The sequence below is a fragment of the Herpailurus yagouaroundi genome, unplaced genomic scaffold, assembly GCF_014898765.1.
Source record: "Herpailurus yagouaroundi ecotype Mexico unplaced genomic scaffold, PumYag 189, whole genome shotgun sequence".
NCBI classification, from domain to species: Eukaryota; Metazoa; Chordata; class Mammalia; order Carnivora; family Felidae; genus Herpailurus; species Herpailurus yagouaroundi.
The window spans coordinates 13,403,418-13,431,059 of record NW_024412420.1 but is presented as its reverse complement, the minus strand read 5'-3'; the positions used below and the strand labels follow the sequence as shown (position 1 = coordinate 13,431,059).

Below are 27,642 nucleotides of genomic sequence, written 5' to 3'. Positions count from 1 at the left end.
TGCGGAGCGAGCCGGCCGACTCCCTGGAGCGGAGCGGGGCGGGGCGGGGCGGGGCGGGCCGTGGGGGCGGGCCGTGGGGCGGACGGAACCACCGGGGCGGGGTGGGGAGGTAACGGGACGGGCGCTACCATGGCGCGGTGAGGGAGCGGGGGTGGGGATCGGTCCCGGGGAGGCCTGGGGCCGCTGGCTTGTGCGCCGTCTCGGCCGCCCCCCCTTTTGCCGCCGCCGCCGCCGCCGCCCCGGGCATGTCGTCCAACTGCACCAGCACCACGGCGGTGGCGGTGGCGCCGCTCAGCGCCAGCAAGACCAAGACCAAAAAGAAGCATTTCGTGTGCCAGAAAGTGAAGCTATTCCGGGCCAGCGAGCCGATCCTCAGCGTCCTGATGTGGGGGGTGAACCACACGGTAACCAGCTCCCCCGCGCGCGCCCCTCCGAGCGCGGCGCCGCGCGCTCCCACGCCCCCCGCAGGCCCGGCCCTCGCCCCGCGGGCCCTGCCGGTGACGCCTGCAGCCCCTCGCCAAGCCACTTGCACGCCCACCCCACCCTTGCACGCCGTCCCGGCCGGGTGTGCACTCCCCGAGCGCCACGCGAGGCCTGGTGTCTCCGACGGTGGTATGCCGTCGCCCCCTCCCTTCCCTCCAGCCCCTCTAGCTTCCTGCGTCTGGCTTGCTCGCTTCGGGCAGTCCCTGGAGCGCTGGGGGAAGGCCTGGGTGCGGCGGAATGGCTTTCATCCCTTCACCCTGTTTGTTGCATGTGTTTCCCCCCTGTTCCTTTAACCGGCTGCCAGCTCACTGTCCAGTTGACGGAGCAAGTGGCATTGGCCTGCCTGAATATTCCTCTATTTCTGGTTATTTGGTTGGTGTGGCTGCTTAAAGTTTCCCACCCTCCAGATCTCCCTACCCCTGACTGTGGAAATCCTTCCTGGGTTTCCTTTTTTTCTTCTTGAGCAAGATGTATCAACTGGAGAAGCACAGGCTTCCTTGAACCACAGACACTTTACCAGGGTCTTCCTTGGTTAGGGAGAAGAGAGAATGTAACCATTTGAGAGAAGGTGAGGCCTGATTATAAGGAGGGCTATTCATAGTAGAAATAATGTGTCTTCTTGCATTCGCCTATGGTGTTCATGTCAAAGACACTGACTTCTCTTTTGATTGAGCTTTCTGTTGTATGGTCATGAAGGGTGTGATAGTGGATGGTGGTTAGGGTGAGAGGGCGGTCCCCTGGACCTTTGGGGTGCTTTGAGATTGTCCTAGGAAGTTGGAGCCCAGCATTAGTGCTTCAGCTGGAAGACTTTGTGCCCTGATTGTTTAGGGTCTTTCTTTTCTTTTCCATCCACTTGCTCCTTGCCTTCTGACCACTTGCACTGTGAGTCCCTACACCAGGAATGAGCAGAGGAAGTTAAAGGACCTGAAACACCAACTTCACCAACTGGAAGTTTGGAATGAGGAAGATGAAGCTGATGGTTTGGGTTTCCTGTGAATTTCAGTTTAGGCACCTGACTTTTCAGAGCACTTGCAATTATCCTCAAGATCAAATGATGACAAAGGGGCCTGGGGCCAGCAAGACTTTGTGCTTTGCTTTGGTAGAGGAGCCTTCGGCTGGAGATCGATGAGCCTTAGTCTGAGCCAGGGTTTTAGATCTTTACATCTAGTACAGAAAAGTACATGCATATGATGAGGTCTTTGTTGGTGTTTTGGTCTTGGACAGGTTACGGTTTTCAGTAACCTCACTCAGGCGAGGGTCCTCCTGGCCAGGGGTAGGGACTAGCATTGCCTGGAGGCTGCTCTGGGCGAGTAGTCCAGCAGACTTTGTTTCTCCTGCTTCCTGCTGCTTCAGGGGTCATCTGACAACATTGCAAGGGAAACTGGGTCATCAAAATGTGAACCTTGTGTCCCTGCCTGGAAGTCAATCCTTAATTTTGTTCTACAGCCTGCTTCTCACTAGAAAGCATCCTGTCTATATAGAGAACTGGTGGAGGTCTGAGAGTCAGGAATATTGCAGCTAACTACCTTGGGTCCATATTTTATACACGAAGAAATGGAGGCCTCAGGTGGGGGATTAGCTCACCCATGGCCACGGCAAAAGATGCAGCTCATTGTCCGACACCATGGGCTGTGTTGGCCACTGGTGGTGCTTGAATGGCAGGTCTCACTTTCTGTGCTTCCTGTTGTTCATTCCATCTCTCAGCCGAGTGCCAGGATAGGTGGGGATTATCGTCTTGTTGGAGAACCTGAATGCACCCTCAGGTATGTGTGCTTGTGCACGCCGTTTCTCGGGAGTGTGTGTGACGTTTGGCCATGAGTCTGCCCAGATGTGGGCCTCTGAATGGCAGATGGATAGGCATCTGTTGATTCTTACTTTCTTGGACTAGAGGGTCACCCTCCTTCATTGCTAACTTGAAGAAAGTTCGTTTGAGGGCTAGTTGGGAAGGCATTGACTTTAAGTAAGGCCCACGGTTCTGGGTGTAATGAGTGAGCACCTCAGGGGAAAGGCACTGGGCACCACTCCCTGGACAGGCCAAGAAGCACAGGGCAGTTAGTTCCAAGCTTTATTGCATTCATCTCGGCCTGCCATAAGGTCTGATACTTTAGGGTCCCCATCTGGGAGATGGAGGTGTCTCTGCAGAAGAAGAGTGGTATAAAATCTTGCAGTTCTCTGGGGGGTCAGGACTGCATTGTTCTTGGCGGATTGCTAGCCTTTCTGGGAGGTTACCTTCCTTCGGAAGCCCACTGTTGCCACTCTTTGCAATCTGAGGTTTCAGATACCATGTTTCTTTGATTCTTTAGTCTCTCACCCACTTAGGCGTTTAGAGCATGAAGGTCTGTGACTGATGGTGCATGGGATGCTATGTCTTTATTGAGAGCAAAAGTCAGTTACTCTGTCCTGAAGTGGTTGATTGACTTCTAGATGAAAAAAGACAGGTTTTTGAGCTTGGTGTTGTTACAGGAGCTCCTCTCCTGGACAAGAGATGCGGCCCATGGACTTTGTGGAGGGAGACTGAAGGAAACGGAGAAGAGTCAGGAGACTTTGGATCTGTCAGGGAAGAACTAGTAAAGAGAGAAAACCAGGGTTTTTGTGGATGAAAAACAGTTTAGAGGCTCTTGAGTTAGGGAAGAGATTGTCTTGGAGAGGGGCGTGGAAACCAGAGATCTCCAGACCTGGGTCGATAACCTGTTGGCCATTTCAGGAATCAGGTATGTGTGAAGATTCACCCAGGTTATCAGAAAGAGTGGGAGCAATCCATGGTAGCGATATTTAACCATACAGGAAACTGATAGACTGTTCTACACCATTTTACATTTCCCCCAGCAGGGTTGTGGGGTTTCCAATTTCTCCTCATCCTTGGCAACACTTGTTATTGTCTGTCTTTTTTATTATAGCCCCCCTGGTGGATTTGAAGTGTTACCTCCTTGTAATTATGATTTGTGTTTCCTTGATAACTAATGGTGTCGAGTATCTTTTCATGTGCTAATTAGCCTTTTTTATGTTTTCATTGGAGAAACCTCTAAGACCCTTTGCCCGTTCTTTTAAAAACACTATTGTCCATTTTTTAATTGGGTTGCCTTTTTATTACTGAGTTGTAAGAGTTCTTTATGTATTTTCGATACAAGTCCCTTATCAGATATATGATTCGCAAATATTTTCTCATATTCTTTGGATTATCTTTTCTGCTTTCTTGATGGTATCTTTTGAAGCTCAGGTGTTTAATTTTGATAAAGTCCAACTTATGTATTTTTGTTTGTTTGTTTGCTTGTACTTTTGGTGTCATATCTAAGAAGGCTTCCCCTTATCCAAGGTCAATGAAAATTTACTCCTATATTTTCTTCTTTTTTTTTTTTCAACGTTTATTTATTTTTGGGACAGAGAGAGACAGAGCATGAACGGGCGAGGGGCAGAGAGAGAGTGGGAGACACAGAATCGGAAACAGGCTCCAGGCTCTGAGCCATCAGCCCAGAGCCCGACGCGGGTCTCGAACTCACGGACCGCGAGATCGTGACCTGGCTGAAGTCAGACGCTTAACCGACTGCGCCACCCAGGCGCCCCTCCTATATTTTCTTCTAAGAAAAAGTCTGATAGTTTTAGCTCTTACATTTAGGTCTGTAATCCATTTTGCATTAATTTTTGTGTACGGTGGAAGGGACAGATTCATTCTTAAGTCTGCTCAGTTCTCCCCCCACACTTCACCCCTGTTCTGCCCATGTATTTTCTTTGCCTAATGCAGAACCTCTTCTGCCTGCCTTTTTGTCTTGCTCTGCCACTTTTAAAACCTTCAGTAAATATTCCCATTCTAGTGAGGCCTTTGGATAACTTTGCCCTTTGCCAGGGCTTCCCACCTCACCGAGAAGAAAAGGAGAAGAGAACCCACGGTGTGCAGAAGGACGAATAAACGTAGGGGTGAATTTGTTGGCACGTGTGGCTCTGTCCGTGCTTTTTTCCTCTCTGGTTTGAGGTCTTGCTTGGACTTCCTTGGTCTTGGGAGTGTGTTTTTCAACGCAACATGTTTTCTGATGGAGGCAGGTGACACATGAGTGTCAGCGGTAGCCAGCCCATTGCTGAGCTAACCACAGAATTGCAGGACAGGTCAGGAAACCAGCACGTCCTGCCCACGCCTTCTGTGTAACAATTCCTATGAAGGTCACACAGGGAAGTAGAGGCTTCTGGAGTCAGAAGTTCACCAGACGAGAACTAGCGACTGAATTTTCATCTCCAGTAGGATCAGCCGAGGGCGAATTCTCTGCTCCTAGATTTCTCACTCAGCTTGTTTAGCCTCCTTATTATTCATGCTGATGGCTCATGGAGTTAATCATGTGGATAATCCAAAAACCACTTACGCGATGTGAGATACAACAGATTTACCATCCTAACACGTTGTATTTAGCGTGATACTTGGATGAATATGCATTCCGCAAGTGCACTTCTGCTGAAGGGCAGAGGGGTTGGTTGGCCCAGAAATGTGCTGGATAATAAAGGAAAGGCACATCTTCCTGAAAGGTTGCTTTAAGTCATGACCTTTCGGGTTTCGAAACTTTTAGTTACTCCCCTTTACCTACCGAATAAAGTTTCTTCTTCTCTGCCTGGTATTTAAGACTTTTTTTTTTTTTAATTTTTTTTTTTCAACGTTTATTTATTTTTGGGACAGAGAGAGACAGAGCATGAACGGGGGAGGGGCAGAGAGAGAGGGAGACACAGAATCGGAAACAGGCTCCAGGCCCTGAGCCATCAGCCCAGAGCCCGACGCAGGGCTCGAACTCACGGACCGCGAGATCGTGACCTGGCTGAAGTCGGACCCTTAACCGACTGCGCCACCCAGGCGCCCCTCTCCATAGCTGACTTAATCTTCGTTCCCATTCTCCAGACCATGAGTCTTTGGCAAAGTCACAACAGCTTTGCTGTCTCTTTTCTCTTTGTCCTGGTGGTGCCATCCTTCAGTCCCCTTTTTCTAGCCATGCATCCCTCTGGCCAACATTTAGTGTGCAATTCCTATGTGCCAGTCATTGTGCTAGGGGCATAAACATGGGTAAGGTGGTCTCTTCCTTCTAGGGGCTCACAGTCTAGTGGAAAAATCAAGCATGTAAGCAACCAGTTACCCAAGTGAGTGTGATATTTAGGTTATAAAGATGCACAGAGGAATGAATAATTAATTCAGCCTGGGAAAGACAGAGTGGGTCTCACAGAGGAAGTGTCATTTAGCCAGATCTTGTATGATTCTCTTAGCTTCATCCTCTCCTCAATTCCTGCTGCCAGAGTCTGTCACCTGAACTATTGTAATGGCCCCATAAATGGTTTTACTGCTGCTTATTTTTGCCTTTTCCAGTCCTTACTTGATTTTGATTCCAGGATACCTTTCTGTTCCATTTGAACATGTGAATTCCCAGACTTAAACCCAAGAGGACTTCCCATTTCCTGCCTAGTTAAGTCCAGATTTATATAGTGGACAAGTCTAAGTTCAAATCCAGTCTCTGCCCTTTGTTATAGCTTTGGAGCTTCATTTTCCTTTTCTATAAAATAAGCAAAAACACTTGCCTTGCAGATTATTAGAATAGAGGCAAGGGATGGAAAATGCTTCCTTAGTCAAGGTAGCTATCCATAAGAAGGATCACACAGCACAGTATAGGGGCACCAGACCGACCTGGGAGCAAATCCTGACTCTGCACATCCTGTCTATGTGACCTTGAGCAAGGTACTCTGAACTTCTTTTGCAAAATCAGATTAATAGCAGTTCATGTGACCAACCAGGTATTAGAAATAATAGCACAGAGCAGAAAATATGTGATACGTGTGATATCTATGTATTTGTATATACAATATATGATAATATAAAGCACCAGCCACTTTTAGGTATTTGGTAAAAAGAAGCGGCCGTTCTTTATTAATACTGATAATATGAACATGTTAGACCAGTCACCTATCTTCCTATGTTGTCTCCCTCCACTCCTCAGTGCTGCTGACCTACCCTCTCACCCTCCAGCCTTCTCACCCCCCAGCTCTGTACTTAGGCTGGGCAATAGACTTTTACAACTCTGAGGCTTGGTTCTGACTGTTCCCACCACCTGGGATTCCCTTCCTCTTATTTATTTATTATTTTTTTTTTTGTAGAACTACCATCCTAGGCCTTTCTCACACATTCTCCACAGCTTCCTCTAGCCAGCAACTCTGACTCCCACTCCCAGGCAGCACCAGTTTCTTCATCTGTTTTGCCACCTCCCTTTATTCATAACTCCATAGCACTCATCACATTGTATTCTTTGTTGTCTGTCTTCTCAGCTAGACAGAGATCATGCCTTTTTATTTTTGTATCCCCAGCTCTGGCACCGCCCTGGCACATAGAGTAAGGCCCTCAGTACACTGAGTGGAAATTAGCTGAAGAGGAGTTTGGCAGAGTCTGAGCCAGGTCAGGAAAGGCCTTAAATGACAGGCTAAGGAGGTTTGCCCTGCGGTTAATGAAGAGCCATGGAAGATCTTAAGTAGGGGTGTAACATGATCTTGTAGATTCTTCCAGTGTCAAGTGCCCTTGGCAATACCAGGAGAGGCATTGGGTGCCCTGTTTCAAGCCTGATGTGTGAGAGCCAGGAGTCTTTGTGACCACATTAACCTCACCCTCTGAGCCTCTCCTGTTCTTGATGTCTCTGTGCTGTGTTCACACTTACTTGTATACTACTTGACTTTGAATTTCTCTTATGTCACGGGTTTGTCTCCTCTCCCTGATTAGAGGAGAAGCCTCCTACTTCTTTTGGGTACATAGTGTGCATGTTTCCCCCGCTGTGCGCCCCCTCCTCCCTAACATGAAGTGAAGCATGTAGTAGGTATTTTAGTAAGTGCTTGTTCAATTGAAATTGAATAGAACTCTCTGGGGATGTAAAATTTAGCACAACTAAAAAAAAAAAAAAAAATAGTACAGCTAATCCCCAGAGTGAATCATCTACATGGGGCCCAATGGAAATGAGAGGTGAGTCTCCATAGTTCAGATGTATGGATTGTTCGCCAAAATGTATCTCAGAAATTTCCTCCCGTTGGGTTGTGTAGTCAAGAATAGAGATGAAGGGAGAGCTGAAAACCAACCAACTGAACAACCACTCGAACTAGGCTGAACTAAAAGTTAACAGAGAATTAATGAGTGTTCCTGAATAGCTGCTGTTAGAATAATCCCCCCCCCCCCCCCCCCGCCCCCGGCTTGCCGCAGCTGACCCTCGCAGGCAAGGGCTTCAGTCTTTTCTAGTCCTCGCAGCATCAAGCCCTGCCCTGGCACCAAATCTGGATTTGAGACGATCCCAGAATCTATGGATAGCAAATACTAGAACATTTTGGTATAAAACTATACTCTTGGAGCCAGTGGTGTGTCCTTTCTAGTGTGGAGGTGTGAACTAGAAAATCCGGAAGCTGCACATGCTCTATGAACTTCTTAACTTCTTTAGCTGTCAGAGCCGGGCAGTATATGCTGGGGCGGGGGCGAGGGGAGCAGGGGGAGGAGGTGGGCCAGCTACCATGAATTGTTTGTGTTGGCAGGAAAACGAGGAAGTAGAATGGTTTCCTCCGTAGGCACAAGCTTAACAATCGGTCTCCCTTGTGAGCAGCCCCTGGAATGGGAAGAGTGTGTGTGTGTGTGTGTGTGTGTGTGTGTGTGTGTGTGTGTGGCTGGTAAGCCAATGGCAGGCATCACAGACCTGAATGCTGGGAATTTTCAGGTCCAGTCTGATGAGTTTCGGCATAATTATCAACCCAAACAACATATAGAACACTTCTGTCACCCCAGAATCACACCTGTCATGTCCCTTTACAGTCAACCACCTCCAGCCCAAACCCAGGCAGCCTCTTTTTGGATTTCTCTCACTGTAGATTTCTGCTCTAGAATGTCATGTAAATGGACCCATACAGGATATACTCTCGTGTGTATGCCTGTCCGTTTTTGCCAGCAGTTTGAGTCTCTGCCCCACTGCCAACTTCTGCCAGTACCCTGCTTACCCGCCCCCCCCCCCGCCCCTCCGCCACATATATATGCCTGTGCCTTCCTTCATTTCTCCAGAAGCAAATTAGGTTTTTCACTAACTCTAGGAAAATATCGTTCCCCAGCCTGGTTACTGCATTAACTTGAACTTCTATCCTCTGACATTTCTAAATAAAAAAGGTTTGGAGCATGAAAGGGGCAGCAAATTAAATGCTGTTTCCCCCATTCATGCTCCTAATGACTCTAGGTTATTCCCTCACTGCCACATGGGCCTCATTGAGATAATAGGATTTGCAAGGAAAGTCTCTGGGAGACATAAGGCTGTGCGTCCCCTCCCCCTCAGCCATTAAGGCAGACCTAAGGTTTCCTCTGTAAATCCTGAATGCATTAGTGGCCACTGGGTAGAGGGTCAAGTGTCAGATACTCTGCTGTGAAGGGAGAGGACATCTGTGGCTAATTAGACCACTAATTGGCTAAGCTGGGGACAGGGAAGGGCAGGATGAGCTCTCTCAGCTCTGCACCAATGGGAAGCCTGCTCTCCGGCAGCCTCCTGCTCCCTGAAGGGAGAAGAAAGCCCATGGGAAGGTTTGTAAGGCACCCCACCCCTTCTCCCCCAGTTTAGCAGAAGGCAGGACCTGGCTTTAGGAACTGGCCCTTTTAAATTTTAATTATTTAAAATTTATTTTTAGTTTTATTTTTTTATTTTTGAGAGAGAGAGCATGAACATCCATGAAGATGGAGTTGGGGGGGCGGCGGGGGACAGAGGACCCAAAGCGGGCTCTGCGCTGACAGCCCAGAGCCCGGTGTGGGGCTCGAACTTCACGAACTCTGAGATCGTCACCTGAGCTGAAGTCAGACACTCACCGAGGCGCCCCTATTTTTAATTAAAAAAAAAAAAGTTTATTTATTATGAGAGAGCACAAGTGGGGGAGGGGCAGAGAGGGAGAGAGAATCCCAAGCAGGCTCCCTGCTGTCAGCTCAGAGCCTGACATGGAGCTCAATCTGAAGAACCTTGAGCCGAAATCAAGAGTTGGCTGCTTACCCAGGCACCCCAAGAACTGGCCCTTTTTTAATCAGGAGAGTGAGAGTGAGCCAGTGGCCAGATGTCTACCTCATCTTTTCACTTAGTCCTTTATTTTAGGGGCACCTGGGTGGCTGAGTCGGTTAAACATCTGATTCTTGATTTTGGCTCAGGGCATGATCTCATGGTTCATGAGTTCAAGTCCTGCATCTGGCTGTGTGCAGGCAGCAGGGAGACTACTTGGGACTCTCTCTTCCTGTCTCTCTGTTCCTCTCTCTCTGTCTCAAATAAGTAAACTTAGGGGCGCCTGGTGGCTCAGTCGGTCAAGCGGCCAACTTCAGCTCAGGTCATGATCTCGCCGTCTGTGAGTTTGAGCCCCATGTCAGGCTCTGTACTGACAGCTCGGAGCCTGGAGCCTGCTCCCGATTCTGTGTCTCCCTCTCTTTCTAGCCCTCCCCCGTTCACGCTCTGTCTCTGTCTTTCAAAAATGAATAAATGTTAAAAAAAAATTTTTTTTAATAAATAAGTAAACTTATAAAAATAAATTTAATCCTTCACTTTGGAGATGAGTTATCCACCCACACAAACTCATCCAGCTGCTTTCGTACCATAACCTGGTTTCTTGAGTGACCTCAATTTGTATGAAGATGTTAAAGGCCACCATACCCACATAGGTTGTGTGATGTTTCTTCATTGATCTACTTATTACTACATTTGACAAATATTTGTACAGTATCTGCCAGATGCAAATCATGGTGCCAAGCACCATGGAGCCTCTGGAGATCAGTTAGATGACCTTTGCTTACAAGTATCAGTAATAGGGTCTTGCCTCGCTTAGAGTCTAGCAAGCTTGTGAGGTTGATAAGCACTAACCACAATATGAGGGAGGCTGTGTGATGGCCCAAAGGACAGATGCAAACACGGCTTCAGGAATTCCAAAATCAGAAAGAATATTTATGGTCTAGAGAATCACGGGGAGCTTCCTGGAGGGAGGTGCCTTTTGAGCTGGACCTTATCAGGTGGGGAGAATTTCAGTAGGTAGAGATGAAGTTGGGAACTTAACTTGAAGAGCAGAAATACAAAGACCAGGAGGGACTCCATAGACACGTTTTTAGTGAGATGGCGGCATTCACGTTTGTAGCATATCGCGTCTCTTGCTTTGCAGATCAATGAGCTGAGCAATGTCCCCGTCCCTGTCATGCTAATGCCAGATGACTTCAAAGCATACAGCAAGATCAAGGTGGACAATCATCTCTTCAATAAGTAAGTTACCTACTGAGTGGGCTCAGGTTTATGTGGGCAGTCCTTTCCCTCGAGGCAGAGAGCTTCTGAAAACTGGCGCACGATAGTGCCAAGCCAGCGCCTGGCAGGGTGTGACAGGGACACCTGGATCTCAGAGCTGACAGACTGGCAGGGAAAATCCATTCATTATGGGCCTCTCCCCTTTGCGGTGTTCTGTCATCGCCTTTGTCTACCTGCCTCCGGTGTCCCTCGGGGCATGTGGCCAGGCCCAGGGTGATTCATCTGGGGCCAGGTTAGGTAGCAGTGAGCTGCTCACGAGCTGTGGTGTCTAGTGTGAGGCTGACAGCAGTGGCCCTATCTTGATCTCCGTCTGAGGCAAGAAGCTGCCAGACATGTTCCTGGCCCGGAATGCAGCCAAGCTCTTCCCTCTCCAACGGGTGTGTGAAAGACAGGCCGAGCATGGGGCCCAGGGGCGCCATCCAAAGTAATTCTTCCCACTTTCGTTCACTGTGGCTTCTGGGATCGGCACTGGGGTCGGAAGCTTGTCTCAGGTTGTTGGAGCAGCCATCTCACCTGGTCCAGTGTGGGGCTGGCTCTGAGCCCTCTGGAAGCCTCACGTTTTCATCCTACTGTGGGTCACCCCGGGAACCATTCGCTGTGCACACTCCCCTCCGTTCTGCATTTGCATCCTGGCTCCACTTTCCATTGCCCCACCGTCCCCGCACCTCACCAGCTGGGCTCTGTCACCCCACCATTGCCAGACTGCTAGCCTGGAGGGAAGCTTGATTTGAAAATATCCCTTAGTGGCCTCTCTGCCACAGTAAGTAATAACGACATCTTATTCTAGAAGACATCTGTCTTCATGGCTTAGCGGCCACCTGTATAGACGGAAAACTCCTGTGTTTCTCACACCACTACCACACGTCACTTCACTGGGTTTTCCACACGTCAAGCAATTCTGTAGGACACTAGTCGGGTGCCCTGCCAATTCAGTTCAGCTCTGACACTGTCCACCTGCAGTTAGCATCAGGCCCCACAGGTGAAGAGCTTAGTCCCACAGAACTGCCCCCCACCTTCAGACACCATTCGCAAATCTAGGTCGTCACCTGGGCTTCTGACCAGCCTGCTGTGGGGCCCATGTTCCCCCGACCCTCCCCCTTGGGTTCGGTTAATTTGCTGGAGGGGCTCACAGAACTCAGGAAAACAGTTTATTTACTTGATTACTAGTTTATCATCAAGGGTACAGCTCAGGAAAAACCAGTTAGAAGAGACACATGGGGGAAGGTATGTGGGAAGGGGTGCGGAGGTCCCATGCCCTCTCCAGGTACACCGCCCGCCCCACACCTGCATGCATGCAACACCTGCGAACTCCGGAGCCCTGTCTTCATTAAGAAGGCATGATTGAGGAAATCGACTGGTGATTGGTTCAGCCTCTAGCCCCTCTCCCCTCCCTGCCATCCAGGGAGTGGGACTGAAAGTTCCAGCCCTCTCATCCTGGTTGGTTCCCCTGGCAACCAGCACCTATCCTTTGAGGCTTTCCAAAAATCACTTTATTCACATAAGCTCAGATGTGGTTGAAAGGGGGTTGTTATGAATTAAAAAAAAAAAGACCTCTTTATTGCTCTTATGACTTAGGAAATTCCAAGGTTTTTAGCTGCTCTGTGTCCGAAACAGGAATGAAGACCAAATATATATATTTCTTATTATATCACAGTATCACACCCGGTAAGGAAGAAGAGGCAGCCCTTGGCTCTGAGGCAGGAAAGGAGGTTGTTCTTTCCCAGGGGTCAGGGCTCTGGAAGTGGGCATCGAACCACTGCCCATTTCAGGGTCCGTGGCCTCTGGTGAAGTTCCGGGACCTTGACATCTTGGCCTAAGGCAGAGCATCAATTTCTTCTTTTCTTTCTTTGTTCCTTTTGACCTTCCAACACTGTTTATGTGCTAGTTATTAGCCTGCAGTGCTCCTTACTAAAAGATGGGTACATGAGGCAGACCAGGCCCCTGCCCTCATGAGAAGCCACTGCTTTTTTATTTCCTCGAAGTATATCATCCTGGAGTAGTCAGAGGGATGTATTTCTCAAAGGGACCCCCCAAGGAAGGTGGCCATTGTAAAGACGGAGGATTTGGAGGAGGCATCCCTTCAAGGTGATTCTCTACCCTCCTGGGAGTCTGAGTTTTTGACCAAGGAGTGGGAAGGGTTGAGGTTGGTGCCAGCAGCCCACAGACAAGGCTTCCTGAAAAGAGAGGATTCCAGTCATTTGAGATCTCTTTAATCCGAAGCACCCTTGTCCTCTGTCCCGGGGGAAGCCCAAGGCAGGGCCTCAGGACGTGTTGATAGCAGCGTCCCCGAGGAGAGGGTCCCGTGGTGGAGAAAGTCCGCTCCGTTTAGCAGTCAGACTGCTGTCTGCCTCACAACTGCTGTTCCCATGCAGCCATTGACAGGTAGCAAGTACAGCTCTCGTGCAGGAAGGGCCTGCACTCTGTCTCACTTCTTGGCAGGTAAGGTTTTTTCCCTTTAATGTCGATTTCGTCTAAAGATAACACACAGGAAAAGTACACAGATTATAAGTACACAGCTCGACTAATTTTTACCAAGTCAACACAAGGGATGTAAAGTTTTAAAACTCTTACGTGCTCAGAATCACCAGGAGTATTTGTTAAAAATGCAGTTTCCAGACTCCTCTCCAGAATTTCTGGGGCCTAGAAACCTCCATTCTAAGCGCCACAAATTGTTCCAATTCTGATGACTTGTGGACCAAACCCACAGAAGTTCTGATGTAAGGATTAGACAGGCAAGGAGAGGCTCACAAAGACATTTCTCTGCTTTGCCCTAGGGAGAACCTTCCCAGCCGTTTTAAGTTTAAGGAGTACTGCCCCATGGTGTTCCGGAATCTCCGGGAGAGGTTTGGGATTGATGATCAGGATTACCAGGTACCGGGTGTCTTTGCAAAGTCGGAGGGGTCAGGGAGTGAAGTGGGGCCAGGAAGCCACAGGACGAGGAGAGGCAAGACTGGTCCACCGTTCTTATGCTACATCTTCCTGTCCTGTCCTGCTCCCGCCCACCCGGCGGTCTTTCCCCCGGTGCTGGCAGGCTTCTGGAGGGGTGAGGGCCCTGGAAGTGGTTCTGAAACTGCCTCGAAGGCTCAGGCTGTCTCCCTGGGAGGGAGAGGCGTGGGAGGGAGAGGGCTGTGGAAGCTGCTTCATCTCAGTCTGACATTCCCAGTCTAGGCCGAAGAACCCTTCTCCTTCGTAGTTTGACTTAAAAGAGAATTGTTGCCAGCGGGAGATGAGGCCTCTTAAAGCAGATAAGACAGAGTAGAAAAGGAAGACTTCAAGGGTAGTGTAACCTTGCCAGGTATGAGTGCCACCTCCTAAACTTGTCCCCTGTCCTCTGTTGGGAGGGGGGGATTGGCGAGACTGGTGACTGCCCCCCCTCCAGGGGCTGATAATGCCATAGAGGCCTTTGGCCTGCTGGAAGGAATCAGTCCCAGTATCAGGGACGTTATAGTCTGACTCCTAGTGTGTGGTTTCTGTTACTGCTCCGCCTAGCACCTTCCTTGGACCTTCTCCCTCTGGCAGATAGCCTGCTGGTGATGGTGGGAGAATTTTCCACTTCACTTTGGTAGCAGTTAAGAAATACAACTGACTTTCAGTTGTCTGGGGGGGCAGGGGGGGAAGAAAAAAAAGGAGTGTACAGCCTACTGAAATCGAAAATGGACGCCCGAATCTTTTTAGAGACCATAACACCTCCCGGCCTGGTCCCAGTAAGCCCTTCATAGCGTAGTTCCTGAGGAGCAGAACGCGCCTCGGTGAGTCCCCCTGCCCTCCCCCTCCGCTCTGGAGGGCCTCCTGCAAAGGCGCCATCCCCGAGAGGAGGGCACGGGGATGTGGGAGGAGGAGATGCCAGGCCCGGAACGGTCAAGAATGGCTGTGTCTAGGAGGTACTGGGAGGTCCCTCCAGCCCCGTCTGTTCGGACTGAGCCCTGAGCTGAATCACGACCTGATTGGAGCTGGAGGTTTTCTGAAAACTCTTGCCACTACTGCAACCCCACGTTGCTCGGACGTCTTCCTCCCGCTGTGGCCCCTTCCCTTCCCCTCGGTATTCTAACCACATCCTCTCGGTGTCTGCATTTTTCCTCTAATAACCTTGTGGGCGAATGATTGTGCTCACAACTGACAGAGGCAGGGCGGGCGTAGTTCAGAGAGGGGACTCGAAGGATTTGGAGTCAGAAAGCGCTGCCTGCAGACAAGGCAGCAGTGGAACCTTCCTTCGCACCTGGGCTGGAGGCCTGCATGTCTGACTGGGAGAAGGACCAGGCTGGGAGGGTGAGGCCCTCAGCTGTGTAGCCTACTCAACATTTCTGGGTCGGGGACACCCTGCTTTGGGGATGCCCTTTTAATTCAGGGAGCATCTCACCATGTCACATTTCAGTCTCCCCATGACGGTGGTGCTCCCTCCTTCCCCCGGGGTCCCGTGAGGAGGCATTCAGTGAGGGGAAAGCATCGAATCCTAGGTAAGAGCTGAGGAAAGGGCTTGGAGAGGAGGCGTTTCTGTGAGCAGATCCCCACATGTGTGCTTGGGAACGGGGACATCTGGGACCTCCCTCTCTGCCTCACCTTGCAAAGGTCTGCTTGGTGAACACATCCCTTCGGTTGACTCACGTGTCCCCCGCCACCCCCTCTAGAGGCTTCTACTGCTCTCTGATCCTAATGGGAGTAGGGCCTCAAGGAGGAGCGGTGGCACTAAGCTTTGTCTTTGTCGCCCCAGGAAAGTGGGAAAATCATCTCCGATTGCCTCGTGTTCCAGGTCAGGGAATTCAGGAGTGGACAAGTTAAATGGCTCACCCAAGGTCATGTTACCTGTGAGCGTCAGGATTCAAGCTCAGCCCCAACGTCTGAGGCAGAGATTTAGTTTACAGGGCAGTTCTAGGGGGTCAGAATGAGAGGAAGTGTCTCATAGTCAGCCCTCTTCCCACCCAGTCAGGGATTAGGAGCTGGTGGAAAGGAACAGCTCTTGTCACTCTGCAGGAGGACTTTCGGGAGAGAGGTGAACTTCCGGTGAGGCAAGGGGTGGATAAGGCCCTGCCTGTCTCGGCGTGGCTGGCTTCAGAGCAGTCTGGCCCAAGTAAAGGTCAGAGTCTTTGTTCCCCTCCCAAGACCAGCCCGCTTTTGTCTTGGTCCGTCAGAATTCGGTGACGCGCAGCGCCCCTATCAACAGTGACAGCCAGGGCCGATGTGGCACACGTTTCCTCACCACCTACGACCGGCGCTTTGTCATCAAGACCGTGTCAAGTGAGGATGTGGCTGAGATGCACAACATCTTAAAGAAATACCACCAGGTATGGTGAGTCCCGAGCCTGGGCGGTGGAGGAAGGATGGCAAGAGGGAGAAGAGAGCCCCTGGGGAGGGACGGGTCCTCTCACAGCGGCCCACACCTCCTGAGAACCAAGCACTTGGCCCTTCCCGGTGCCATGTGTCTGTGAGCTGAAATGCCTACTGGAAAAAAGGGAAAAAGGAGACATGAAGGCGTGTTACCGATTCGGTCCCATCGAACAGCTGCTTCTTGTCAGAGTCGGGAAGTTTCACACTCGGGCACCTGCCGCGTGTCTTCTAAAAGAGGCCCTGTGGGCTCGGCAGGCTCGCTGCTTCCCCCTTCTGACTCCCCGCTCATCAGGAACCGGTCCCGGAGAAAAGCAGGGGGCGGTGCGGCGGCCTGCTTGCGTCTTCAGGGAAAGCTGGCTTGCCTCTGGGGCCCCTGAGAAGTGGTGAAAGGGACTCCTGGTCTTTGGGGGGACAACGAAAACCCTGCCCGTGGCATGGCTGAGGCCTCCCGGTGCAGGGCCGTTCATTTTTCCCGGACAGCCGGACGGCAGCCCCGCCTCTGCACGCCCCGTGCCCTCCGGCTTGCCCGTTCAGGCCGGCAGAGGAGAGGCCAGACCCGTCTGAGGTGCTGACACACCTCTGAAATGGCAGACACGTTCAGTGGCGTCCCAGTAGTGCGAAACCAGAAGGGCTCTGCGACTGCCTCAGCCTCTCCCTCTGCCATGCCCGCTGGGGGCGGGGGTGGCCATGGCCCGCTGTATGTCCAGGAAACCCCTGTGACTTCACAGGACCCCTTTGAAACCGACCGGTCTGGGAGCTAGACTCCCTGGGAGCGTCTGAGCCTGGGGCGAGCCCCGTCCGTCCTGGCACCTTCACACGTTCCTCAGCATCCGCCTTCCTCCCTTCGCTCTAGTTCATTGTGGAGTGTCACGGCAACACCCTTTTGCCGCAGTTCCTGGGCATGTACCGCTTGACCGTGGATGGCGTGGAGACCTACATGGTGGTCACCAGGAACGTGTTCAGCCATCGGCTCACTGTGCACCGCAAGTATGACCTCAAGGTAAAGGGCTCTGTGGCCGCCCTCCCACGTGTCGGGAGAGCCGGGGCACGGTTTTGGCGTGGACGGGAGACTCGGGAGTTGATGTGCCTAATTCTTACGGGTCAAAGGCTGTTTGAGGTCCAGATGACAGTGACAAGGGGTTATTTATCGTACCATATTTATGGCACGGTCGATGTCCTTCAACTCCTGTCAGTGGGACGTGCACGCCGAGGGCAGCGCTTTAGGGACAGGCTGTGCTGATACACGCACTCAGGCGTGTGTCCGGGCCCCGCGGACTGACAGCACAAGCACGGTTCTGGACACGGAGAGGAACACGCTTGTGACTGTGAGCCACCGTGCTCCACTGTTCTCGAAGCTGGCTTCCTGACGTGTCCCCTCACACCTCTCTCTCCCTGCTACAGCCACGAGGGTTTCTTCCCATTCCAGTGCCCGTGCTCTCCTCCTCCAGCAGCTCGCGCGGGCTGCCTGGCCTGCGTTCCCTCCCTGCCCTTTTCTCCACCTCCACCGGCTCCCACCTCATTGCTTCCTGCTTTCCCTTCTGGGCTCAGCTCAGATATCACTTCTTGCAGGAAGCCGGCCTTGGCCTCCACCGCTGTCCCTCCCCAGTCTGGACCCGCCCTGTGCTAGTGCTCTTGGTGTCCTCCTCCCTCGTACCACCTAGTACTGTTGTAACTAACGGATTAATTAGTCGCATAACTGCTTCTTACTGCCTGTCTCCCCTGTTAGAAGGAGAGTCCCCTAAGGGCAGGGACCGGGTCTTGGTTCGGGGCTGTTGGCCCAGCACGTGCCTAGTGTCCGATCAGAGCTCGGTCAGTGGTCCGTGACACGGGAAGTGAACAGGTTGCTGCCTCCTGGCCTCTAGGACTCTAACCAGCCTCCTTCAGTTCACCTGCTGCCTCTCCCCAAAGACTGGTGCATGTTTTCTCGCTCAAAGGACTTTGCCTCAGCTGGACCTCTCCTGACGGCTCTTATCCTTTCAGGGCTCCACTGTTGCCAGAGAAGCGAGCGACAAGGAGAAGGTATGCCGGGACCTGTGCTGAGCGAGTGTGGAATGGGCTGCTCGGAATCAGAAACACCTTCTGTCGGTCACCCTGTCCCTTCCTCCACCACAGCCCCCAGCCCAGTTCCCAGACGTGTGGCCTGTCGGTGCTGTGTCACCGAGCTCCCGCCCGTCCTCATCCTCGGCCCCGGCCTCTCTTTCCAGCCTTTAATCTCTACCCTTGCTGGGTTGGTCATCGTCCTACAGGGCTGGCGATCTCTGTCTCATAGTCCAGCCTGAAGTGGGGAGTGGCCGCCTGAGCCCCGAGGTAGTTCCGGCTCAGCAGGAAGACGTGCTTTGGTCAGTCCTCAGTGTCTGGCGTATGTCAGATATTTGCCATCCCTGCCTGCCCGAGGCCTGGGACCGTAGCCTCCGGCGCTGGACCTATCGATTGGGCAGGCGACCGTCTGTGCTCTAAGGACCCTTCCCTTTCCTGTACCATCACCTCTGGGGGTGAATGGTACCCAGCCTAACACACTGCTCTTGCTCTCCCAGGCCAAGGACTTGCCGACATTCAAAGACAACGACTTCCTCAATGAGGGGCAGAAGCTGCATGTGGGAGAGGAGAGTAAAAAGAACTTCCTGGAAAAACTGAAACGGGACGTGGAGGTACTTACTAACCCTCGTTTTCACCTTGGTTGAGGAGGCCCCCTCTTGTCCTCAGAGCAGGAGCCTGTTCAGCCTTAAGAAAAATTGAATCCGCTACTTTCCAGGAGTGTGGACAAAAGGAAGGCTGGTGATTTGAACAGTGTGGGTGCGAATGAGTATTCCGTTGCGGGGGAGACATTTGTGCCGGTGGAAGCTTTGTAACTCAAGTTGGAATGCTTTCCTTCACCTCTTCGCTAATCTATTCCAGCACCTTTTTCAAACGCCCCGAAACTTTCTTTCTGGAGGTGTCCCTGTAGTGGAGAGGGTGGCAACGAGTTTGCTGAGATCCACCAAGCAGGCCCTTCTTTGGCTCCCATCCTCCGCTTACCCAGCAGCCTTCTGGTGGAACGGGGCTTCCCGTGGAGAAGTTCTTCCAGGGCGGGCAGGTGCTAAATAGTGAATGCGTTACCGGACCGCTTGATAACTCAGTGTTTCCTATTTTAACAAATTGGGAGCCTGCTCATTAAAACGAGACCCGACAAACTTTTAAAATGTTTTCTTTTTTTTTTATTATTGTGGCAAAATACGCATAAGATAAAATTTGCTGTCTTAACCATTTGTGAGTATATCGTTGAGTGACATTAAGTACATTCACGCTGTTGTGCAGCCGTCATCACCATCCATCTCCAGAACTTTTCATCTTCCCAAACCGAAACTCTGTACTCATTAAGCACTAATTCCCCGTTTCTCCTTCTGCCTAGCCCCTGGCAGCCGTCACGCTGCTTTCTGTCTCTGTGAATCAGACTTTTTTTTTAATGTTTATTTATTTATTTGGGGGGGGGGAGCAGGAAATGTGATTGGGGGGGGGACAGAGGGAGAGGGAGAATCTCAAGCAGGCTCCATGCTGTCAGCGCAGAGCCCAACATGGGGTGTGATCCCATGAACCACAAGGTCATGACTTGAGCCAAAATCGAGGGTCATATGCTCAACTGACTGAGCCACCCAGGCGCCCCGTGAATCGGGCTATTTTAAGTGCTTTATATATAAATGGATTCATACAGTTTTTGTCTTTTGCGTCAGGCTTATTTCACTTACCGTCATGTCTTCAAGGTTCATGCATGTTATATATAACACATGTCAAAGGGGCCTTCCTTTTTAGGGCCGAATAATATTCCACTGTATGTTTATACCACATTTCGTTTACCTGTTCATCCATCAGAGGGCAATTGGTTAAGGTTCTCCAGAGAAATAGACTAGGGTGCCGACAGATAGATACACAGACAGACAGACAGACAGATGTTTATTATAAGGAATCAGCTCACAGCTGTAGCTGGCACGTTAGAGACCCAGGAGAGTGGGTGGTTGAGAGTGTCGCCCGGCTGTGGCTTTCTTTTTTTTTTTTTTTTTTTTTTTTTTAATTTTTAAAATTTTTTTAATTTGAGACAGAGAAAGAGAGAGAGAGAATGAGCGGGGCAGGGGCAGAGAGAGACGGAGACAGAATCTGAAGCAGGCTCCAGGCTCTGAGCTGACAGCTCAGAGCCGGATGCGGGGCTCAAACTCATCAGCTGTGAGATAGTGACCTGAGCCAAAGTCCGACACTTAACCAATAGAGCCACCCAGGCAGGCGCCCCGGCTCTGGCTTTCTTATGGGGTGTTTGTTCCCTTTTCTTTTCCTCCTCATTTTCATCCTGACTGTTAAAGAAGCTGAATTATATAGTTTTTCAAGCTTTGCCTGTGCCCCTCAATTAGAAGTACATTTTACCTCACAGCCCAACACGCACAACTGAAACACTGCCTGCCTACGTCGTGTTACATATGTTTTCTATCCTGTTCCATAGTATTTAATAATAAACACTGCCTAGTCCCAGCCAACTAAATTAGATTTCTGGCTCCCAGTGGGTTGAGACCTGTGGCTTGAAAGCCACTGCCCCGTCACACCCACCTCTCCAGCCTCCGTGCAGTGTGGGACTCCTTTCTTCGCTGGGACTCACCACAGCGTCTCTCGGGCGGTTTCCTCTTCCCTCAGTGTTCTACGTCCTCCCGCAGCTTCTGCCTGCCTGTCTGCTCCTCCTCCGTCAGGCCGCCTGGGCTCCTCTCCCCAGAGAGGCCCCTCTCCTTGCTGCCCTGGCTCCCGCAGCTACTTCCCTTGAGGGACGGCCTCGTCCCTCGAGGGACAGCCGTCTTCCCCACTGGGCACTGAGCTCACTGAAGGCGGAGACTGATGTTTTATTCTCACCCAGGGCTCAGAATCGGAGAATGGACTTGAAGGGAGTGCCTTTTCTCCTCTTTCCAGGGGTGTCCCTGTAACCTCTCCCTCCCATTCTCCCTCCTCACCCTCCCTAGTTCCTGGCCCAGCTGAAGATCATGGACTACAGCCTGCTGGTGGGCATCCACGACGTGGACCGGGCGGAGCAGGAGGAGACGGAGGTGGAGGAGCGGGCAGAGGACGAGGAGTGCGAGAATGACGGGCTGGGTGGCAACCTGCTGTGCTCCTACGGCACGCCTCCGGACAGCCCCGGCAACCTCCTCAGCTTCCCCCGCTTCTTTGGTCCTGGGGAGTTCGACCCCTCTGTTGACGTCTATGCCATGAAAAGCCATGAAAGTAAGTGGGAGCCGCGTCTGTCTGGCCACGGGGCCAGCTGCTTACTGCCCTCTTCCCTGCCGCCTCTTCTTCCTTTCCTGCTTCCCTCCCCTGTAGGTGCCCCCAAGAAAGAGGTCTATTTCATGGCCATCATCGACATCCTCACGCCATATGATGCTAAGAAGAAAGCCGCGCACGCTGCCAAAACAGTGAAGCACGGGGTGAGTCCTCCCTGCCACGTCGAGGCCTGGGGCGGGCAGCCTTGGGCCTCCTGCTCTGAGCCGCTCCCCACCCCGCCCCCACAGGGAGCAGGCCCCCTCCCAGCCTCCCGGTTCTCCCTGCCGCCCACCCCTGTGCTCTCCCCACCAGCTGATCTGCCCAGCCCAGTGGCCCCTACTTCTCAGCTTATCGGTTCCGTTCCCAGAGCTGCTGGGCAAGTTGTGCGTCCTGTTGCCTGCAGGGAATAGCTCTGTGTACACGCCCACGCTGCTCCCCAGAGGCCCTTTTCCCCATGGACTTGAAGTTACTGTCTCCAAACACAGACCCCGCCCAGAGATCCTGTCTCTCCACCACCTCCCCACCGCCTTGCCGCTACTCAGTGGGTTCAGGCGGGGGCTTGTAAGTCAAAGGAGCAAGGCCACAGTGGTTCTGAGACGGGAACTGCTCCTCGAGGGCCTGCCCAGGCGGGGGTACAGCATTCAGTTCAAACGCTGGGCCAGAGACTTCCGGACACCCAGGCTCCTCCCGGCTGTAGGCTCTCAGGGCCAGGGAGCTCGACCTGAGTCAGCCTCTGTGTGTTACAGGCGGGGGCCGAGATCTCGACTGTGAACCCTGAGCAGTACTCCAAACGCTTCAACGAGTTCATGTCCAACATCCTGACGTAGTTACCTTCTACCTTCAGCCAGAGCCGGAGAGCCGGATGTGGGGTCGGGCCAGAAAAGGGAGAGGGTGTATTTGGGCTAGATGGGAGGGTGGGGAGCGTGGGGAGCAGTGTAGGGGGAGGGGAGGGCTTCAGTGATGAGACTGCAGCCTGTGACATTGAAAGACTCTAGCTGGGGAGGAGGGGATGTGCTGTGTGAGCACGTACCCACAGGGTGTAGCCTTGATCTTTCCCCCATTTGGCCCAGGTTGAAAAGGGGTTTCCTTTTTGTTCCCTTGTAACCTTTTTAACAATACGTTGGGGCTAGAGATGACTTTGTGGGTTTATGTGGGTTTTGTTTCTGAAATCTCATTGCTCCAGGTTTGCTATTTATAATGATGTGTGTCATCACCCCATCACCCTCCCCATCCCTGCCCTGCTCTCGGTTCCCTTCAGTGAAAGAGGCACCCCCATGGACCCGGCCAAGGGGCCTCTCAGGGCCAAGTGCTCTGATGGCAGAGGAGAGGTCAGACACTTCAGTCCTGCTGCATTTGATCTTGTCTGGATGAACGTTTTCATTTTATGGAGTATTGTGCACAAACTTCCTCCAGCTTTTCACCTTGGATCCAAGTGAAATGTTACCTGATTCCTCCATCTAAATGCTGTCCTCCAAATCAACAGCAGGCATCTTGGATCAGAATCAGAGATCTCACAGGGGCGTGAGTTCATCCTCATGGGATGGTGAGGGGTGGGGGTAGCGGCTGGGCTCTTGGACAGCTGGTTCTCACAGAACCCTGCGATCATCACCCACGCCTCTGAGCTCCTTTGGCTGCTGGAGTTCAGATGTCCTCTGTCTAAAGCCTGCCTCCCGTTGGTCAAGAGGAACTAGAAAGCGTCTTTAGGTACAGCAGGAGCCTTCATGCTTCGATGGTTATTTCCCCTTGGGAAACCCCCAGAACCTGATGAGTATCCAGTGAGGCCTTGTGCCCTCCATCCATTGACTTCCTCCTGACCTTCTCCCACGCACCCTCCCTTGTAGCTGAGCTTTTAGCTGGGGGAGACCTCCACGTGCCTGGGATGCTCCTTGCAGAGAGGCCTCCTCAAGCCCCAGGGCCACCATGTAGATAATCTGATGCCCTGTGCCTGTGGTCTGTCCCCCTGGACAGTTTTGGCCATCAGGGAGTGCTGCCCCCCACCGTGGAGTGTGGCACCCAAGCCTGAGCTTGCCGCGGAGTCACTTGAAGATGTGACCCAGGAAATCCAATGTGGAGGCCTGAAACGGGATTCGACCTGGCCCAGCTTTGGGGCTGTTTTCCTTGATGCCCCCGTCTTAACTCTGAGCAGATCTGCCACCCCAGGGGTGCTTCGGGAGTGGCTTCCTGCAGCTTCGGGCAGGGTCCCCACCCACCTGCTGAGCTACCCAGGCCTCAGAACTGAGCCGGGTGTCATTCTGTGATGCCATCAGAGCAGTCTGGTCTGGCTCAGAGAGAACAGCCCTGTGTTGGGGGAGGTACATTCCTGCACCTTCTCACCCCCTCACCCGGAACTGGGGATTTGGGATGATCTATGGTAAAACTTTTGTAGATAACCCCACAGGTGCGATGAAAGTTTATGGAAACATTTCAAATGGATGGATTGGTTTCCTGTGGCTCCCTCCAAACCTGGCCAAGTTCAGCTTCTGGAGCAGGAACCACCGCCTCCGTGCCCTACCTGCAGCGTTCAGGTGAGGGGGGAATGGAGGCAGCATTCTTGGACTCCAGTGAGGCTGCTGGAACTGTTCTGGAAGAGGCAAATAGGTCAGACAACCGCCCCCCGGCCCAGGAAGGGGCCGTAGGCAGCTCCGAATGATCAGCAGCAGCAAGGCCATGAAGTGACTTGGGGAAGAACTTGGAACCAAGTGGCTCACGGAGAAAACAGATCTGACTTAGGACGGGATTACGTAGGAACGATGTTTGGACTTGATTTCCCCACCTCCTAATCAAGAATGGAAATTTGGATCTGTCCCTCGGGAGGCCCGCATCTTCTGAGCTTGGCGGGCTGTCCTCCAGCAGAGGCCACAGCCTTGGGCTCCCACCGGCTTCCTGCCTTTGGTCTGCTGATTATGTTGCCATCATGTGTGTGAAAAGTGTAACACAATCCATCGGTTAAAAATGAGCTACCAGGTATCTAACTTCTTTAACATTGAGTTTTGTGTTTTTTGTGGGGTTTTTGGGGTTTTTTTTTTTTTTTTTTTTTTTTTTTTTGTTTAAATTTTGAGGATAAGATTTTTTTTCAAATTCTTTTTTTTTTTTTTTTGACAGTATTGTTGTTTGGGTCAAAACATTTGAGCTGTGGTCGGGTGGACTTTAGATTTTTTTAAAAGGTCATTCTCTGTGCTATCTTCAAAACCTTGGGTTTTGCCCTCTAATTCCTTTGGCATTCAAATGTTTAAAAGCTATTTATCTTGGTTTATGCCAGTTTTCTTTCTCTTCTTTCTGTAATGATGCCGATGTGTTTGGTTTGTGGTCTGAATGTGGAGAAAGTGAACTGATGGCCAAGCCTTTGTCTGCCCCCACTCCTTTCTCAGAGCCCCACCTTCCTGCTCTCCCTGCAGAAGGCATCCAAGAGCAAAGGACTACCCTCAGCCTTCCTCTCTGGAGCCCTGAAGAAAAGCTCAGCTGTCCCACGGCACCCTAGAATAATTTGGGGGTCTCCTAAGAACCAGGTGTAAGGATAGGACGTGACGGACTGGGTGAAGCCCGGGATGGGGGTCAGGATTCCTCTCCATTCCCCCCACCTTGACCACCTAGCCAGTCGCAGCTTCACCCGTCCTGAGAGTCTGGGGCTGAGAAACCCAGGCTGGTCCTCTGAAGACTCCGCGTAGACCACTAGATGAAGGCCTCTGGCCCTTGTTCCTATTAGTGAACCACTGAGTCTTTGTTGTCCCCCCCCCCCCCCCGCCCCGCCCCAGTGCAAGCTCCTTCCCTGTGCCCTGCGGTTTGGGGGTACAGGGCGGGCTGGGAAGCCAGCAGTTCCGGGAGCAGACTGAAGCAGCGCTCCATCTCTCCTTATCTAGCTCAGGGGTTACTGGTCTGTGGCGGGTGCCACGAGTCGCCCCTGTGGCTGTTCTCAGTGGCACCTTCTAAGTTCCCACCACAGGCAGCTCTCCCTCCCCTCTCCCAACTCCTACTGTTTCTCTCGCCTGTGCTTTAGGCCTCAAACAGGTCCCCTGGTAGCGCTCAGGGCTTGGGACTAGACTCCTGCCCTAGTTGACTTTCCCTCTTCAGTCTGCCAGGGTCTGCCCTGGGGAGGCGGACCAAAGACACAGGACTTCTCTCAGTAGCCAATCCCCACCCCACCCCCCCCAATCGTCTTACCAGTTCAAGTTGGGAGGGAAAAAAACTTCAGCACTCCCTAGCATCAGAGCTACTCGAGTGTTAGGGGCCAGAAGGGACAGTGTGTTTAAATGGCCCTTACAGCTCTGGCCTTATATGGCTCCCCCGAGTCTAGGGACCTCACTTCTTTCTGGCAGAAATGGGGGGGCGGGGGTCCAGCCTGAGCACAGAAATCAAAGGGAAAACACATCCGAGCAACTGCCCCCAAGCCTACCAGCCACCTGCAGGGGCAGTGACTGCCTAGCTTTCCTCTGAGATGTGCCACGTACGGAGAGTGCCTCCAGAGGGAAGGGGAGACTCAGCTGTCCCCAGCGAGTTGTGCCGAGATCCTTCAGAGGCTGGGGAGGAAACTTCCAGAGGAGTTCCTTCCCCCTCGCTCAGAGCTATTTTGTGAGTTGTGAACCAACAAACAGCCTTTAGGGGGAGGCCGGTGCCGCTCAGCACACCTCAACATCAGGTCAAATCATTGTAATCAAAAAATGTGAATGAAGCTGAGATTCAGCTTTTGGGGGAGCAGGATAAATACGACCCCTTCACGTGTGTGTCACTTCTCGGTTCTCACCGCACTCTCCATTTTTTAAATAGGAATTTTCAACCCCTTGTGCTTGTCTAATGTCTGCTCGGAACAGTTCGAGACACTGTTACTGTTTAAAAATGCATGCATGTGAAGATGAATCTCCAACCCAAGGAACAAATAAAACTCAAAAAAACTTTGTGTACACATCTGTCATGTGTCAGTCCTTTGGAAACGAGCCTTTATTTTTCTCAGCATTAAAAGGTTTTGGCCCTTGGGGCGCCTGGGTGGCGCAGTCGGTTAAGCGTCCGACTTCAACCAGGTCACGATCTCGCGGTCCGTGAGTTCGAGCCCCGCATCGGGCTCTGGGCTGATGGCTCAGAGCCTGGAGCCTGTTTCTGATTCTGTGTCTCCCTCTCTCTCTGCCCCTCCCCCGTTCATGCTCTGTCTCTCTCTGTCCCAAAAATAAATAAAAAAAAAAACGTTGAAAAAAAAATTAAAAAAAAAAAAAGGTTTTGGCCCCAGTTTCAAAGGCTGCTTGGGTGAAATCAGTGTCTGGCTTGAGTTTGGAGAAAGAGTATATACAGGCCGTGACTTTGGCCGCCTGCTTTCAGATGTGGCTAACAGAGCAGCGGTTAAGAGCACAGGCACCAGAACTGGGCAGCCGTCGTGACCTTACTGCGCACATTGAGAAATGGACAAACCACCCGCTTCTCGCCTCTCTACGTAAAACCAGCACTGGCTAAGAGCCACACACAACTACCACCCCTGTCCCAGCTCTCCCTTGACTGGCTATGTGGCTGACTTTGAACAGGTGACCTCTGTGTACCTCATGTTCTCCATTTAGATTGAGCTTAAAAATCTAGTGATCCTCCCGGTGTGGTTCTGGGTGAGCAGGATCAGCAGCGCCTGGGAATCAGAAATTCCGGGTCCCTCTGCAGATCTGAATCAGAAAGTTTTTTTTAAAATTTAATTCTATTTAAATCCAAACATGAGGTGTAATAATGGTTTCAGGTGAATCAGAGTTTTAACAGGTCCTCCAGGAGATTCTGATGGAGGCTGAAGTTTGGGAGCCGCCACCACAGGTCGGAAGCTGGAATAATTTGGGGAACTTTTTGGAAAGACAGGCACCCAGGCCTTTAAAAGCCAGTTAAATCAGAATCTTGAAGGATGGTATCAAAGTATCTTTGTGGCTAATGTGCACCCAAGGTTAAAAGACACCTGGGTGGCTCAGTCGGTTAAGCGTCCGACTTCGGCTCGGGTCACGATCTCCAATTTGTGGGTTCGAGCCCCATGTCGGGCTCTTTGTGGACATCTCGGAGCCTGGAGCCTGCTTCGGATTCTGTCTCCCTCTCTCTTTCCCTTTCCCCTGCTTGTATTCTCGCTCTTGCAAAAATAAGCAAACATTTTAATAAAAACAACAAAACACTGATCCATAAGCCTATTACTTGTAGTTACTTAGCCAAATTTCTACCTGAAACTATGAAAGATTTAAGAGTTTTCCTATAGGGGTGCCTGGGTGGCTCAGTTGGTTAAGGGTCTGACTTGATTTCAGCTCAGGTCACATTCTCATGGTTTGTGTGCTGGAGCCCTGGGTCA

At 51.7% G+C, this 27,642-nt stretch overlaps 1 protein-coding gene across 3 annotated transcripts; it reads left to right on the top strand.

Annotated features, from left to right (window-relative positions):
- The first annotated feature begins 133 nt into the window (after window positions 1–133).
- PIP4K2B (phosphatidylinositol-5-phosphate 4-kinase type 2 beta) lies at window positions 134–26,250 on the top strand. 3 transcript variants are annotated; one of them, XM_040497355.1, is made up of 11 exons: window positions 293–404; window positions 952–1,051; window positions 10,630–10,727; window positions 13,541–13,637; window positions 15,893–16,045; window positions 16,942–17,088; window positions 18,069–18,107; window positions 18,623–18,736; window positions 21,059–21,317; window positions 21,414–21,517; window positions 22,100–26,250. In XM_040497355.1, exons 3-11 carry the CDS (start codon window positions 10,663–10,665, stop codon window positions 22,178–22,180), a joined length of 1,059 nt encoding a protein of 352 aa, XP_040353289.1. In that variant the 5' UTR covers window positions 293–404; window positions 952–1,051; window positions 10,630–10,662; the 3' UTR covers window positions 22,181–26,250. The 3 variants fall into 3 exon arrangements, with proteins under 3 accessions (XP_040353287.1, XP_040353289.1, XP_040353288.1); XM_040497353.1 differs by lacking the exon at window positions 952–1,051 and having other exon boundaries at window positions 134–404; XM_040497354.1 differs by lacking the exons at window positions 293–404; window positions 952–1,051 and adding an exon at window positions 2,550–3,194.
- Window positions 26,251–27,642: the final 1,392 nt, after the last annotated feature.